This window comes from Pseudozyma hubeiensis, assembly GCF_000403515.1.
Source record: "Pseudozyma hubeiensis SY62 DNA, scaffold: PHS7, whole genome shotgun sequence".
NCBI lineage: Eukaryota > Fungi > Basidiomycota > Ustilaginomycetes > Ustilaginales > Ustilaginaceae > Pseudozyma > Pseudozyma hubeiensis.
Window position 1 is genome coordinate 104513 of NW_012133789.1, and position 15599 is coordinate 120111.

The 15599-nt window shown below is 56.6% G+C and overlaps 7 protein-coding genes across 7 annotated transcripts; 4 read left to right on the forward strand and 3 right to left on the reverse strand.

Moving 5' to 3' along the window:
- Positions 1–420: 420 nt before the first annotated feature.
- Positions 421–5216, forward strand: PHSY_000459 (hypothetical protein; the record flags this gene model as incomplete). The annotated part of the gene is made up of 4 exons (XM_012331097.1): positions 421–564; positions 973–1009; positions 1120–1209; positions 4612–5216. 4 exons carry the CDS (start codon positions 421–423, stop codon positions 5214–5216), a joined length of 876 nt encoding a protein of 291 aa, XP_012186487.1.
- Positions 5217–5454: 238 nt separating this feature from the next.
- On the forward strand, positions 5455–8003 carry PHSY_000460 (hypothetical protein; the record flags this gene model as incomplete). The annotated part of the gene is made up of 2 exons (XM_012331098.1): positions 5455–5803; positions 5911–8003. The coding sequence occupies 2 exons, from the start codon at positions 5455–5457 to the stop codon at positions 8001–8003; spliced, it is 2442 nt and encodes an 813-aa protein (XP_012186488.1).
- A 324-nt stretch (positions 8004–8327) lies between these two features.
- Positions 8328–10985, reverse strand: PHSY_000461 (hypothetical protein; the record flags this gene model as incomplete). Its single annotated transcript, XM_012331099.1, has 1 exon — positions 8328–10985. The coding sequence occupies one exon, from the start codon at positions 10983–10985 to the stop codon at positions 8328–8330; it is 2658 nt and encodes an 885-aa protein (XP_012186489.1).
- A 63-nt stretch (positions 10986–11048) lies between these two features.
- Positions 11049–11642, reverse strand: PHSY_000462 (hypothetical protein; the record flags this gene model as incomplete). Its single annotated transcript, XM_012331100.1, has 1 exon — positions 11049–11642. The coding sequence occupies one exon, from the start codon at positions 11640–11642 to the stop codon at positions 11049–11051; it is 594 nt and encodes a 197-aa protein (XP_012186490.1).
- Positions 11643–11904: 262 nt separating this feature from the next.
- On the forward strand, positions 11905–14052 carry PHSY_000463 (centrosomal protein ATPase; the record flags this gene model as incomplete). Its single annotated transcript, XM_012331101.1, has 2 exons — positions 11905–12043; positions 12311–14052. The coding sequence occupies 2 exons, from the start codon at positions 11905–11907 to the stop codon at positions 14050–14052; spliced, it is 1881 nt and encodes a 626-aa protein (XP_012186491.1).
- A 461-nt stretch (positions 14053–14513) lies between these two features.
- PHSY_000464 (tricalbin) lies at positions 14514–14777 on the forward strand (the record flags this gene model as incomplete). Its single annotated transcript, XM_012331102.1, has 1 exon — positions 14514–14777. One exon carries the CDS (start codon positions 14514–14516, stop codon positions 14775–14777), a length of 264 nt encoding a protein of 87 aa, XP_012186492.1.
- A 332-nt stretch (positions 14778–15109) lies between these two features.
- PHSY_000465 (scytalone dehydratase) lies at positions 15110–15391 on the reverse strand (the record flags this gene model as incomplete). The annotated part of the gene is made up of 1 exon (XM_012331103.1): positions 15110–15391. The coding sequence occupies one exon, from the start codon at positions 15389–15391 to the stop codon at positions 15110–15112; it is 282 nt and encodes a 93-aa protein (XP_012186493.1).
- Between the last annotated feature and the right edge of the window lie 208 nt (positions 15392–15599).

Genomic DNA, 15599 nt, shown 5'->3' on the forward strand with positions numbered 1-15599 from the left:
GTCTGACGACATTGGTGAATGCTGAGCGAATGGGTGTGAGTGGGAAGAGAGGTTGCCGAACGAGCTGAGGCTAGAAAGAGGAGCAGCTCGCAAGTCGCGGAGAGATGACTTGGCGTTGTGATTGTTGTCGAGGCAGAAAAGCACGTTGTGTGAGCTCCGAATACGATGCGACGGCGCAGAGCGTCGATCGAGTGATCACACAGCAAAGGATACGCAGAAGTGAAGGGTGGAAGGAAACGGAGACGCCGACGCGATTGATAGGCCTCTGCGGAACGATCCGACCGTGGCGTGACTAGGTTGGCGGATGTTATGGAAGTGGCGTCGGTAGCGCGCGATTGTGATGGCAATTAGAAAGTGGCATGAAAGGGTGATGGCGCTTTCGGCTGGAGAGGTAAGTCAAGCGATGAATCCAGCCGACCGATGTTTGAGAGACTCGGGAAGGTAGTTGGTCGAGCAATGCATCGACGACAGGCGATGCCGGATGCTGCACTCCGGACGAGACTTCGATGCAGCAGACTGTGTCGGGCAAGCAGAATGAGCTATCCCTTCCGACGAACGGAGCTGGTGAGCAGACTCTGATGCTGACCGAGAGATGCGGCGATCCTTGGTGCTTGTCTACGGAGAATTTGTTTGTTGACTGCACGGCGGGCGGGCTTGTCCATGTGACCGACCTGCTAGCTTGTTCACTAAGCTACTTCAGCCGTGCTGAGAAAACAATGGGAATGCAGCCATGAACCAGATAGTCCGAGGGTTGAATACAGAGAGATCCGCTGGCCTGGTCGGACCGACGATGGATTTTGACGCTCTGTGTTGTCGTGTGTGGTCTGTCCCAGGCTGATGTGTTGCTCCACATCCGCGACGTACTGGCAGTCTGCGCAGAATCACAGTCACAGTCAGTGTTTTTGGTGTTTGTCTCGGCTGCTGTGTGATTATTGCGACGCGTTCCCGGCTTGTGTTGTTCTTTGCTCCCAGACAGGACTCGGCAACGCCGAAATCCACAAGAAGGCCGGTAAGTTGATGGCTGCACATAAGACGACTGCAAGCTCCTATTGCAACTCAGACGCATCCTTGCGGTTGCCAGCAGTATCGTCCGCGTCATAGCTATGTGCCTTTCTCCAGCTTCCCAGAGCACTGTTGTCACCGTGACGGAGAAAGCTGTTGTTATTGCCCTGCAGGCTGCATTAACTCGACCATCGCTCGTCGGCAACGGTAATGGAGGCACGCATTTCTCGCCTGCTCGTCGGTGTTTGTTGAACTCGCTTCCGTAGTCTGCTACGACGTACTGCAATTCACGACGACCAGATCGGGGTGTGCAGTGTACAGCACGCTCAATCGACTGTCGACCCTCTTCAGAGCAGTTGCCCACCGGCATAGCACTTGGTTCGTGGTCAAACCTGATCGCTTATCATGGACTCCGAGTCTTCGCCTTGAACTTTCTTCCGGAACAAGGCTGCTGAGCAATGTCGGTGCATCTCGCGCTGATTGCCGTCAACCACCTTGGCCAGGTTTTCCGCGCTGTTCAACTTTCCGACTCGGCTTTCCCGCTCCCGCGCTTGTCCTCGACTCCGACTCGCACTGGACCCATCGGTGCCGCTGCCTGTACGAGATGTACCCCATCGCTGCCGTTTCGCCATGACCCGTGATAGCCATATAGAACTGTCCTTGAGCCGGCTCGAGAACAAAGACTGCAAGCCGGGCAGGTGATTGCAGCTTTCCGCCAAAAGGTAAGGGAATTTGGCTATCGCAGCTCAAACCTGGAGACGCGTTTTGGCTCCCCCACACGTGATTCTGAAGGCCTTTTTTTAGAGCTCGATTTTCACTGCCGCTGTTTTTGAGGACATTTTCCACGCCGACCGATTTGCATCTTCTCCTTCAATTCGTTCAGCCACTCCAGCGAGCAAGTCGAGACGCACAGCACCGAGTTGCTAGCACCGACGAGGCCTAGTTCTATTACAGATGCGATTGGGAGCAGCCATCTGAATCGGACCCACTGTCGACACTGGGCTTGCTTGTCGTGAGCAGTCGGACAGCCTTGGCAAGCTTTGAAGATGACAACCTGACGTAGGGCAGCTCACTTCCGTCTTAGTCGAGCTTCCTGTCGTGTTACTCTCGGCACGGTCCTCCAGCTTTGAGAGCGAGTGCGGGGCTCCACTGTGGAAAGCCGAGTGATCATCATAGAGGCTGTCGTGACGATCCTGCTGGCTCGTGTTCACGGCTCGGTGGCGTAAACGTGACGCTGGGCGCATTTGTTGGGCTGAAGCGACGCGGGGTAAAGGTTGTGGTCGACTTCTAAGCGAAGTCGCCTCGGTGAGCCAGCGTGGGAAAAAGACGTTTCGCTAACCATCCTCTCGACCTCGCCTAGGGTTTCCCTGCCACACTTCAGCCACTTATGGAGCAAAGGCCGTGACATCCATCCGAAAGTCAGACTTGGCCGCACCGCCTCGTTGCATGAACGAGTCGATGACACTCCTTGCCGTCGCACTCTCAAGCGTCAGAATACGTCTCCGAGCTTGAGCTGACGCTGAAAGGTGGGTTGCAGAAACGTTGCGTCGGATGCAAAGTCACCGGTCATGCGAGCCTGGTACCATGACAACCTTCTCTTGGATGCTGCCAAGATGTCCTCGAGGAGGACGCCACATGTTGCGATGCGATCAAGATCGGTATCGAATCGGGACGAGAAGATAAGACCCGATTTTGACGTGTGACATTGTTTTTCACGCGACGTCGACAGGAGGGCCACGCGCTGCAGGCACAGACACGGTGGCCAGGCTTGGTCTCAGATATGCAGGCAGTATATGATAATATTATATCATGAGGATGATGTCCAGATGCGTCCGACGGTCTGCTTATCGTCGCACGAAAGCTGACGCAAGAGCGACCCAACCACCCGGGCAAAGATCGAGATTGAAAACAGACCGAGTCAACTACGACACGGGCGGTGACGACGTTGCGCGAGGCATGGTTGGATAGCCTTGGAGATTCTTTGCCCCTCTGATCCATGCATAGAACCGCACAACAATGCTCCGGCGCGATCGACGAAAGACAGGATAGGATTCCTCAGCTACCAGGCGCTGTTTTCACACGCTGCCACCGAAGAGCGCACCCTCCGACACCTTGCCGATATCTGTCGGATGAGCTGCGACTGCCAGGCTTCACTGTGAATTGGGCGACGGAAACGTCAACGAGCGGCTCCTGCCATGACCGTCGGGATCTGTGGCAACCTATCATTAGGCAATCACGAGGCATATCCTTCGTGATGAAGCGTCCACGAAGTGGCCGATCAAAGGGTGATGAAGGGGATGTGGATCTCGCGGTTGTGCTTCGTCGCAAAGATTTGCGTGTCTCGATGTTCATCCGGATCAAAAGCCAGGCTATATTTTTGTTTGCTGACGACATCCACGACAACGCTCAAGAATTCTCCGAGGGCGATCAAAGCCGATTCAAATGAGAGACAAGCAGACCAGCGCCGACCTGCATTCATATGTCGCTGACGGCTCTCATCAGGTTACAAGAGATGTTGGCTGGGTGGTTTTGAATAGCTGTATGATAGCTGTACGGTCCTGTATAACCTGCCGCGGCGTCGGCAGCTTGCACCGAACTACGGACCCTTTTCGGTCGCTTAATCCAAGGACTGGCGACCACAAACACAGAGCTGCTGTCACACCGCGTCCAAAATCCAATTTTCAGAGTCAGACTGACCCTGCACACTTGGAACTTGGGACGCGAAGCCAAAGGGATCAAAAGGGGTCAAGAAGAGACAGAGTGTGAAAGCCTGTCAGAGGATGGTGAAAGTTCAACTACTTCTGCTTTCACATTTCCGTTGGGACGACCTGAGAAGAAAAAAGAGGTGAAAAATAAAATAAATTCGAGACGCTCCTTGCGCCCCGCACAACCTTTGTCTGGCTGACGCAATGCTAGCCTCTTCTTCCGTTGCTTGGACCCTCTGCCATGAGCAGGGTTACTTTCTCGAATGTTTTGAGTCAGTCTGGTGGAGCTTATGGAGATCATTCAAGGGCCCGGACCAAACCAAGAATGCGTTCCCGAAGATCGTGACAAGTGTGCTGCTGACTAGTGCAATGGATTGGGTTGAACACCAAGGATGAGCAAGATGTCATGAAAACGCATTCGGGAAGCCTTCAACAATCGAATTTCAGGTCGTTCCGCGGCATGCTTGCTGACGGGAGGCTAAGCAAAGAATCAACTGACCGGCTCGTCGTCCGTCGGTCGACCAGGCCGAAAAATAAGATGCGACCAGAACACAGGCGAGGAAGAGAAGGGAGAAAGAGCAACGCACTTTGACGGTCTGCTAGAAGGGATGGCTCTGCAATCACGTCAAAGTTCACACGCCAGTTCTACCTCGTCTACCGACTCTCCAACACTCGCCGGTGCAGCGTCTGCGTCCCTCCGTATCGGTTCTTCCGCCGTCTCTCTCACGCGCGTGCAACTTACACTCACCTACATTTTTTTTCCGTGCCGTGGTGTACTCGGATTTATGTGCCTAGCTCGCTTGCTTGCCAGAGCGCCATTCGCTAAGCATACGCACTTTGGGGGCATTCCCTTTCAACATTTTGTCCTGGCTTGTTGAAAAGCTTTGGTACTGCCGTCTGACAGCGGAGAGCGCAATTCTGCGACTTCAGCTTTGCGGTGCGCATACTGCGTTGCGGGAAGAGGCTGCGCAAGGTTTGCTCACTCACCAATGTGACACTCCAGAGCGCAGCACAGCCAAACTCAAGCTGCCACCATTCCGGGCAACGCTGTGGCTTACGATCAGCTACGCCGTCATCATCATCACCGCCTCACCACCACCACCATCACCACTGCACCATTCTCATTGTCACCACCACCGGCAGCATCGTCACCACTGTCGTCGTTCCGTTTCGGACTACCGTCTCACCAACTACACTCACGGTGTCGCAGTCGATTCAGTTTCACTGGAGACCCTCAGCACCTTGTCAAAGTTCAATCCGGCCACACGTTGGGAATCATTGCGGCTCGAGCTGCGACCTCATTGCTCATCCATCTTATCGGCACATCGGAGGTACTGCATCCTCGCTTGGACACAACGACGCACTTCTGGTGCCAAGCCCACCATTCATCGTCCCCGACAAGCTCTTTCGCTTGAGCTTCCACCGACAAGAGCCAAGCGCTTTGACGACTTTGTTCTCCGACGACAGTACCAGACTGTTGCTCGCAACATCTGCTCGGAGGATTGCTAACGTGTCCATTCTGAAGTCGACCTTAGCTGGAAAAAACTTGCAACCCTAGTGATAGCTCGTACCACGTTGCGTGGATGTCGTAAGCCCACTTCCTCACCGCCAACAAGGTCACGCCCTCTCCTCGCACTTGCTCTTGGCAACAGCAACCTGCGATTGACGGTCTGCACTTCTCTCTGCGGCGAGCGAGTGATAGCTGAAACGCTTACATAGCCACAACGCAGCATTTGTCAACAACATCATGGCATCCACATCAGACACCAGTCTCTCCCACGAGGAGCGCTGGAACGCCCATCGCGCTGACCGCGACACCGATTCAGCACAGCCCTTTAGCGCTGCATCCACACCTGCTCCCACAACGCCCGCCACACCACCAGCAGACGATCTCGCTTCCTCGCAAGAGCTCGCGCGTCCACCGCCCACATCGGTGACGCCTTCCAATGGCCTTGGCGTCGATGCAGAAGACGAAGATGTTCGCATCGCCATCATGGCTCTGGGCGCCATGAAGAGTCTCGACGGCACGAGCCACGGCCTCGGTGGTCCTACCCCCAGTAGCAGCTCAATCTCCCTGGACACACAAAAGGATACCAGTAAGTATTGAGCTCCAAAGTCTTTGTCCTCGACTGTCCTTTCGTAGTTGCCTCTTGGTCAGCTACTGACATCGTCATCCTACCTTATCAAATTCCCGTCCAAACAGCATCAGTACGCACATCTTCAGCGATATCCAACTCCAGCGTCGCTTCTACCGCCATCTCCTCGCCCAGCTCCACACCAGCCACCGACTTCACGCAGGATTCGGGCGTCGAGTCGCCTGCAGGGCGCATGTCCGGGCCCGCACGACTGGGTGACCTTCCACCAGATCTCAAGCTTCCCGCCGTCATTCAGGACGAGAACGGCAATGAGCTCGAAGTCGATCCAGAGATGATGAACGACGCTGACTTTTTGAAGCGTGTCAGCCACCTTCCCTTGGTACGCGGCACTCTCCGCGCCTACGAGCTCGGCAAACAGCGTAGCAAGGTCGTCAAGTACGGCGCTGGTCTCGTCGAGAGCTCGGTCAAGACCATCTCACGCCCAGTAGTCAGCCGTCTCGGCGCCAGCTTGGGCGAGCGCGGAGTTGAGCAGCTCGACGATTTCGCCTGCCGACAGCTCGACCGCATCTACCCATCCGCTGTCTCTTCTCCCAGCAAGGAAGAGAAGCGCGGCATCCTCGAAGAAGTCGACCGCAAGGATCAGGAGGAGTGGCAAAACATGAGCCCAGAGGAGCGCGAGAAGCGCAGGACAGCCTACACGGCCCTCCAGCTCGAAGAGCGCGAACGCAAGCTCATGGCCAACGAGCTTCGACAACGTCGCGGAAAGGGCACCGACCTCGAGATCGAGACTTCGGCCGTTCCACATAGTTCTTCCCTCGCATCCAGCAGCGCCAGCAACACGCTTGTCTCGAACACGAGAGCGCAGAACGACAGCAACATGGACGACGTCGATGACGAAAACAAGGCAAAAGCCAGTTCCAATGGCGCACTTGTGCGCGCCAACGCGGCACAGTCGCTCCCATTCAAGAACAGCCGGTGGGGCTCCATGTTGGTGGAAGCCGGCGCCACCGCAGGTGGTCTCTCGGCCGCCATGAGCGAGGAGTCGATGAAGTCGCTCAAGTACTGCCTTCAATGGCTGCAGTACGCTACGGCGCACATTGAGCATCAGATCACCATCCTGCGCGACCTCATCGTCAAGCTCAACCACGGCGAGCTCGACATGTCTGCCACTGCCGTTCAGAACCTCGCGCTCATCAAGGGCGACGTCGTCAACACCATCCGCGGCGTCGTCGACGTGATCGGAAAATACGCAGGAAGCGCACTCCCCGAGCCAGCGCGAAACAGCGTCAAAGCTTTCATTCTCAGTCTACCGGCGCGGTGGGCCACTGTCAACCGCAGCTCAGCAGCGAGCTCGCCTTCAGGATACTTTGGCAGCAGCCCATTGTCGCCCTCTTTTTCGCCCGCACACATCAGCGAGGGACCGCAGTCACCAAGCCACCTCACCGCCAATGCGAGGTACCGCAACGGTGCTGGCACTCCTCGCGACCAGATGCAAGCTGCAGCTACGGCACAGGCAGCCAACCGCATCTTGACGCTCGCCATCGAGTCTCTCGATATCCTGCGCAGCGTCACCATCGTGTTTGGCGAGTCACTCGATCGTGCCGATCTGTGGGTCGAGCGTCTTCGCATTCTGGGTTTGCAGCGAAAACGCGCGCACGAAGCCAATGCGACAGAACAGCACATGATCGCTGCAGGTCCCTCGTCCTCTTCATCAGCACTGAGCGCTCCTCACTGGGAGAGTGCGCGAGGCTCTTCGATGCGTGGACGCGCCTCATCTCCTGGGGGCGATAGCGATGTCAGCATGGGCACGAGTGCATCCACCAAGCGTCGACGAACGCGACAAGCGCCGTCTGGAGGGTTTCACATGTCGCGCACGCCCTCGGCCTCTCAGGGTGAATTGTCAGAGGACGAAGAATCGCTCACCGAGACGGAAAAGACCAAATCACCGCCAATTGCAAGCACCGTTGCCTTTTCGACCGGTACTGCTACGGGCAACGGTATGCATTCGCATCATCATCACCACCCACACCACCCACACAGTGGCCGGCGCCCAGGTACACGTTCGCGCGCCGGTACAGGGACGGGCAAGCCGTATCCCATGCATCCACCTACACTCCCGTCGCCTCTGCACGCCACGTTCGCCTCGTCCTCTTCATCGGCATCGCCACCGATGGCGGCGGACAAGGAAACCACTGCTTGAAATGCAAAGTGTTTCCGATCCAACTTGTCGTCACTCGTTTTACCTCGATTCAGTTCGATTGACCTGTATTTGTACTTCCCTTTTGCCAATACATTCTTGTTGGCGTAAACTGCAATTGTGTTGCGTTGAATGATGTGGCGAAGCGTGTTTGTGAGTTCTATTGAAAGGGGTGAGATTGAGACTCTTGTGTGATGCGGAGGTCCAGACTGAGCTGCAACCATGCTGAGTGGGGAAATCGACAAACACACGACACACGAGACACACATACACACACAATGCATCCACGTTTTTCTTCTTCACATCTCGGTTTTCCCCGCATCCGCATCATGCCAGATAATTGTACATACCCCTCTCGCCCTCGCTCCTCTCGAGATACTCTCTCTCGATCAAACTCTCTATCCTCTTCTTGATCATGCCCACGCCCGGCTGAAACCTGTTGGTCAACTGACTGATGGTTTCCGCCACCAACTCGTTGTGACTCAACTGCTTGCGGTTCTTCATGATCCTCACGATGCACGCTTCCACCAAAAACGTCCGCTCCTCCTCCACCTTTTCATTTGTCGCCTTCCTCTCCTTGGCCGTCTCAACCCTAGCTGCAATCTGCTGGATCTTGAACCGAGCCAAGGGACACGTAAAGCCCGAGTTGAAGGTGAAGGTGTCGTCCTTGCCAATTTCTTGTCCCTTCGGATTCTTGGTGAGGATGCGGAATTTCGCACATGCCAACGACTGCAAGGTTCGCTGCAGGTCCAAGTCGGGGATGTTGGTCGACCTTGCAATGTCTGCGTACGAAAGCGTCTGCTCTCCATCGTCTGCGTTGTCGAACATGAGCAAGACGACGAGCGCAAACGTCGATAGGTTGATCTCGTGCGTTCGAGACTTGAACGCGACCTTGACGTCGGCGTTTCCCAGATTGGCATGCCACGTCAGTACTCGACCGTTGTGTTTGCTCTGGTAAAACTCTTCGAACCTTCGTCTGGCTTCCATCAAGGTGTCCGGCATGGTGCAGCTCGGCGCTTGTGCCGAAATAGGCCAGTTGGTGCTGGTGAGCACGTTGACGGATAACGCAAACGGCATAGAACGGTGCGAGTTCTTGATGGTCCGGTTAAAGTCGTCCATGGTCTCCTCGCTGGTCTTCATATCGTTGAGCATGCCTTGCAGCTTGGCGACGTAGCCGTGTCCGCTCTCGACCTTGAGCTTGGCCATCATGCCGCGCTCGGCATCGTCCGAAACGCTTCGGCCTTGGAGCAGACGTTTGGCGAGATGCTGCTTGTAGTAGCGCTCAAAGGTGTCCTTCTCGTGGAGGAAGCGGAAGACCGAGATGGTCTTGCGCAAGATATCCTCGACCTCGGCCTCCGTTTTCCCTTTGAGACCCTTTTTGAGGTTCTCGTCGATGAACAAGGAGATGAATTCGGGTGCGCGCTTGTTGGTGTTGATGAAAGACTCGAAGGCTTCGTTGATGGCGGTCTCGCACCCGGTATCATTGACAAAGGCGATTTCGAGGATAGAGTCGAACTTGTTCTTGAACTCGAGCACATCTTCGACCCATCGGATGGCAGTGGCAGCCTGGGGTGTGGACGCGTCAGTTTCGGCACCGGCCCTGGCTTTGGCTTTGGCTGCAGCTGCCGATGCGTCATCCTGACCATCGGGGCGGTCAGTAGATGGCGCTTGCTGGTTGGTTTGACTGGTGACGGCATCGTTGATGAGTTTGCCCTTGGCGGCGATGTAGCTCTTGAGTCCGAGACGCAGGGTCTGAGGAGCGCCAGAGACCTTATTGAAGAGTGTATACAGTCGACCGAGATCGTCCTTGCGATCCTCGTCGAGCATGGCGACCAGGCCGGAGCCGGGCATGTTGATGATGGTAGACTGATGCTTTGCAAGGAAGTTCTTTTCGAGGAGATGCTGGAGCGGCTTGTGAGTCTCCGGCTTGAGATAGACCGAAACACGATCTGCTTCTTCCTGCAATCTTCTCGCTACGTGGGCCAGGTACTTGGCAGCGTCTCCCGCGTCGAGCCAGCGTTCAGCTTCGGCCGAGTAGAAGGCGGCAGAAGTCTGGAGGAAGGCAGGTTCAAAGTCGGTCGAGTAGACCGAGGGATCCTGGTTGACGGGCGAGCCAGGCTTGTGCTGTGTGAGGTCGGAGAGCATGTCTACGTTGGACTTGACGAGGGAGCGGCTGATGGCGGACCCTTCGCGCTCGATCTGAATGTGAGTGAGGAGAGTGCTGTAGAGGTAGATCTGGATGGGATACGTTGATGATCGGATGACCGAATCGCGAAAGATCTCGAGACCGAGGCGGTTGATGGAGGGGACCTTGTGGTCCTCTACGTAGACGCGATCGACGTACTTGAGGACCTCGGAAAGCTTGGACATGCAGCTGCGATGGTCGAGCCATGTGTCTCGGATAGCAGTCATTAGACGTTCCCCTGCTTGAATGCGCGCGACAGCATCGGCGCGATCACCTGCTTGAGTGGCCGACATTGAGGCGGCTGCGGCGGCTGCCGAGGTGGAAGAGGCTTGGGTGTCGGCTTGGGCAAACGAGTCTAGGTCAGAATCGGTCGCCCTTGCTTTGCCCTTGCTGGGGCTACTGGTGGGTAGGTCAGCATTTGTGCGAGACGAGGACGAGGCTCGGGACTGGTGTAGAAGCGATTCGGGGAGGATGATGCCTGCCGAGACCGAGGCGGCGCCGCCCGGCGGGAAGGCGGGGATGATATTTTCTCGACAGAGTTTGTCGAGATGCTGCTGGACCTGCTTCTTGACGCCATGATAGAGCATGTCTCCCTGCTGATACAGGACGAGGTTGTAGGCATATCGGTAGTGCTCCTCGTAGCTGAGTTTGGAGATGTTGTGATTCTGGATCTGGGAGATGGCGTGTACGAGCCTGAGCCACATGTCTTGGATGGAGACATCCAGACCAATCTTTTTTGGTGGCTTGAGCTTTGTACCGCGAGTGCCACCAGGCCTTCGCATTGAGCCTGGTGCGTTCATGTTGCGAGCAGAGCTGTGTGAAGCGAGAGTAGTGTGGTGTGCAGGTAGAAGAGCTCGTGATGGTCAGATGAAATGTTTGCTGCTGAGGGGTGATGAATGTGATAAGCCCAGGAAGGGGAGAATGCGGAAGGAAGCGAACGATGCTGAGTCGAGAATGGGAGAGAAGAGAATGAGGAGGAGAAGAGACAAGCAGGACGACTTGCTGCATGCCAACCACACTGCGACCTCGCCTAACGACACCGACGACGCTGCTCCACTCGAAATAGTCACAGCAGCACACGGCGTAATTGCATTTCCAGGGGCGTGCTGCCGTGCGAGATGGGTGTTGCATACGAGAGCGAGAAAGAGAGCAACAGTCCAAATGTCATCATTTTTGGTGTGTTTGTTACATTTTGAGACGCGTCGAGAGCAAAAGCGCTTCAGCTTGGATTCGAATCGAGGATCCGAAACTCGAACAGCAATAATCAAGAAAGCCGGCTTGTTGTGTGGCATCTCAGCTGTGTGCGCGCTTTGTCCGGATGTCGGTGGTGCCTCGTTGCCTGCTGCTTCTGTCTGGCTGATCCGGTAGATTTGGATTTTGGAATGGAATCCGCCGTTGCGCCGCTGTCTTTTGCTCGTTTGGAATGGGCAAATGCATCGTCGTTGGTCCGCTCGCATCAAACTCGAGCACGGTAGCTGAACGCTCTCCGCTCTCGAACCTGAACAGTGACTTGCTCTCATCCATCATCATCGTTCACACGCTCCGCTGCGCATCCATCGACATCGTCGCATCTCCTCACAAACGTACTCAGCGTTCGAGAGCGCGTCCTGACACTCGTCGCTCCTCCACTACACGCTCAAACAGCTCACGGCTACGCGCACGACACCATTGTTCTGTCCGTGGTTCCACACCTGCTAGCGAGCAACGCTTCGTCCCATCATGGCGTCCTCGCTAGACCGCCAGCAGATGGCCCCGCAAATGCCTGGTGGCCCCAAGAGACATGCCAATCATCCGGATCCGTACGATCATCCACCCATGCCACACCATCTCCAACAAGATCCCTACCAGAACGGTCCAGGTACGTCACTTAGTCACCCATACATTTCTATCGCGTCATCCGTCCTTCCAATACCCGTGTTGACAACTCATCTCTTCTCCTTCATTCTTTGCTTTCCACACTGCCTCCCCACCTCTGCATCTCTTGAACTGACAGGCTATCCACCAGGCCCGTCTTATCCTCCCCGCGGCGATCCTGGTCGTCCACCAGTAGGTATGCACCACCATCGCCCACCTTCGCCGCCTCCCATGTCCCATCGTGATCCTCGTGCTGGTATGGGCCCACCAGGTCCCAACGGTCCTCCTCCGCCCGGCATGATGCCCATGCCACCTAACGACCGCTACGCTATGCCGCCCTACCGTCCCAGCCCCGGTCCGCATCCACCATCTCCCTCTTGGCAGAACCAGCAGCTCTACCAGGGCCCTCCACCACCAGCTGCATCCTCGCTTCCTCCTCACCTTCACCAGCCCAACTTCAACAACGTCCCTCCTCAGCATCGAGGCTCACCACACATGGCTCCTCACATGCCCCTGCCGCCGCCTCACCATGCAGCCGCACCGCCTCTGCCTTCTCACGCTGGCGCGCCCGCCAGCGCCATCTCCGAAGCGCACGCAAAGCATCTCGCATCGCCCGCAACCGCGAGCCGCAAATCGCCCAAGCCTTCGGGCAAGACCAGCCGCAAGGACAAAAAGGAAAAGGACGCCGCTTCAGCTTCCACCGCCATGGCCAAGAACGCAAGCACAGACACATCCAGCTCCAAGCGCGGTGCAGTCAAGGCCGAAAAGGCCGCCGCCGCCGCCGCCGCCGCTGCTGCCGCAGCAGCCAACGCCAACAACGCAGCGCCCGCCGCTGCTCAAGCTGCCCTCGACGCTGGAGGCGCACCCGCCGCGACCGAGAGCAAGAAGGACAAGAAGCGCAAAGAGGTCATCGATCGCATCCACCGCATTCACTTTGAAACCATCGAGAACCGCGACAGCCTGTATCAGGAGCTCTACCACGCTCTCACCTCGTCGTACGCCACGCTGCTCTCCAACCCAGCCAGGTCAAGACACTACACGCTCGAGCTCACTCGCCTCACGCTGCAACGTGATGCTGCTCTGCGTGAGACGGCCCTGCTTCACGCACACCAGCTCGAATCGGCGCGACTCGCGTACGAGAACGAAAAGCACAAGGTGGACGAAGAGGCGCGTCTCGCCAAGCGCGGCGCGCGCGAGAAGCTGCTCGCTGTGGTCGAGGCCACCAAGAAGCGTTTGCAAGAGGAGAAGGAAGGTGGCGACGTTGCCGTCGATGCTTTCTTCGACAGCGCTCAACGACCGCACACTACGCGCAAGCTGCGTAACAAGGCGACCGGCAAGCGTGGAGCTGGTGCGGTGGCCGGCAACGATGAGGACAGCGATGCTACTGGTGCGGGCGCGCGCGGCGGTGCCAACGGACACACCGGCGTGTCGGGACTCGGTATCGCCAGTGGACTGCAAGAGCTCATCGCGCTCTCGGGCTTTGGACGCGACGAGGTTGGTGGTGGTGGTGCAGGCCGTCTGGGTCTCACTTCGGCGCTCGACCTTGGCGGACTCGGCTTGACGTTTGGCGGTGGAGGAGATCTGCTCTCTGGCGCAGGCATGGGCGACAGCAGCTACATGGGTGGTGGTCTCGGCGGTGTACGCAATCTGAGCGTGGTAGGAGGAGCCAACGGTACCGTCGGAGGTGTCAAGGGCAGCAGCAAGAAGAAGGGTGCGTCAAAAGCGGCTGCTGCAGCCGCTGCCGCTGCGAGCGCTGCTGCGGCTCGCGAAGCCTCGGCGACGGGCGGTGACGACGACGATTCCAACAGCAGAGTAGCCGCCGCCGCCGCCGCCGCAGCGGCAGCAGCAGCAGCTGCAGCGGCCGCAGCAGCCGTGGTGACCACGTCGGGAGGCAGGCTAAGATGGGATGCGGGCAAGTCGCTCAACCAGCTTACGTCGGCCAAGGACTTTGAGATCGAATCGGATCTGATCAACATTCGCAAGACCAACGGCAAGCGTGCGCGACGCAAGTGAAGCCTGGATCCTCTCTCGAAAGCACCCATATCCTCTCTCTTCCCCTCTCTTCTCTTTGATATCAGGGTTTTGTGTGTTTGTAGTCTTCTTGACAGTAATTGTACGTTTTCTGTACACTTGACGAGACAGAGTGTGAGCAAGATCGGGTGATTGCTGGTGGATCGACATGCCAGATCTCGACATGTGAGTAGAGCATTTCTGCAGAACGGCGAAAGCAGCGAAGAGAGACAGAGAGATATTGCGTCGGAAACTGACCGATACGCATCTGCAGAAGCGCGTTGTATCAGAGAGATAGAATTGCGGCCTTTTCGGGGCTTTGATCCGAACGCGCCTCAAGGGTCTCTTTTTGTTTTCCGCTCTTTCTCGCTAACCCATGCACCACGCTGACCAACATTCTGCGCCGCGGACCTGAGCGGCATCTGCTCGGGACCCAGCCAGCGGAATAGCTAGCCTCGACAGCGATGCTCTTGTCCATAGCCACGTTCGCCATGTTCAACGACTGTTTGAGTGATAGTAGAGAAGCCCTGGATTGGCAATCGAAGTCGCAGGAGTTGGCGGATCTGAAGCCTGGAACGAGGGGAAAGAGCCGAGGGCACTCCGGGATTGACACCGAAGAAGCAAAGAAGCAGCGGCAGCGTGGGGCAGCACAAGGACGCGCTTATCATGCATGCACCGGGAAATTGGGTCGAATCGGCCCACGTCGATCCGCGTCTGACTCGAGCTGATCATATGGTCTGTCCGCATGCCTTCCTCACAGCAATCTGAAGCGAGTGCCTGCGCCTTGGCTACAAACCCCCACTGCGTGCCGAAAGCACACCGCTCAACCCAAATCCGATGCCCGCGTACGTCTGCGAAATGCAACCATGTTGAGCGGTCGTATCAGGCATTTCATGCAAAGCCAACTTTGTCCCCTTGCCCCCAACATGCTTGCACCATCGGTTGTTGCAGTGAACAAGCAAAATATTGCTGTTTGCGCTGGCGAGTTACACTTAGTCTTGTGTGACGGAGGTCGTCTTTCGAGAGAAACAAAACTGTGATACTTGCGTGCTGTTCGTGGTCAGTGGATCTGCAGGCTGTTCTTTTGTGTGCAGTCGAAGAAACTTGCATTGCCGCGGCGAATCCGTTGGGCGGGCGGGCGTGCCTGATGATAGCGCTGTAAATCATTTGGCCGGTCTTTTCTCCACTTTACGCCGCCGCCGTCGTTTTGCGTGCCGTAAAGTGAGCGGAATTTGCTTGCGTTGACCGGCTGCAGTGCCGAAATGCGTGCAGTTCGCAAACTTTCCTCGAGAAAATCAAACGCGAAAGGCGCTGCTGTCAAACTGCGAATTGATTGTGACATAACCACCCTGGCTCGCTACGGCGCCGCCGAAGCCGCTGCACGATGGTGTACCGCAGTATGACTGTGTATATCGGCAATCCTCCGCTAATGCCGATGTCGCTTTGGCTGTCAGAGTCATGATGGTGCTGAGTCGTTGCATTCCTTCTCGACCATCACCATATACATAGACGAAGTCGACCGCACCGCGCCGCACCGCACCTCGCCATCG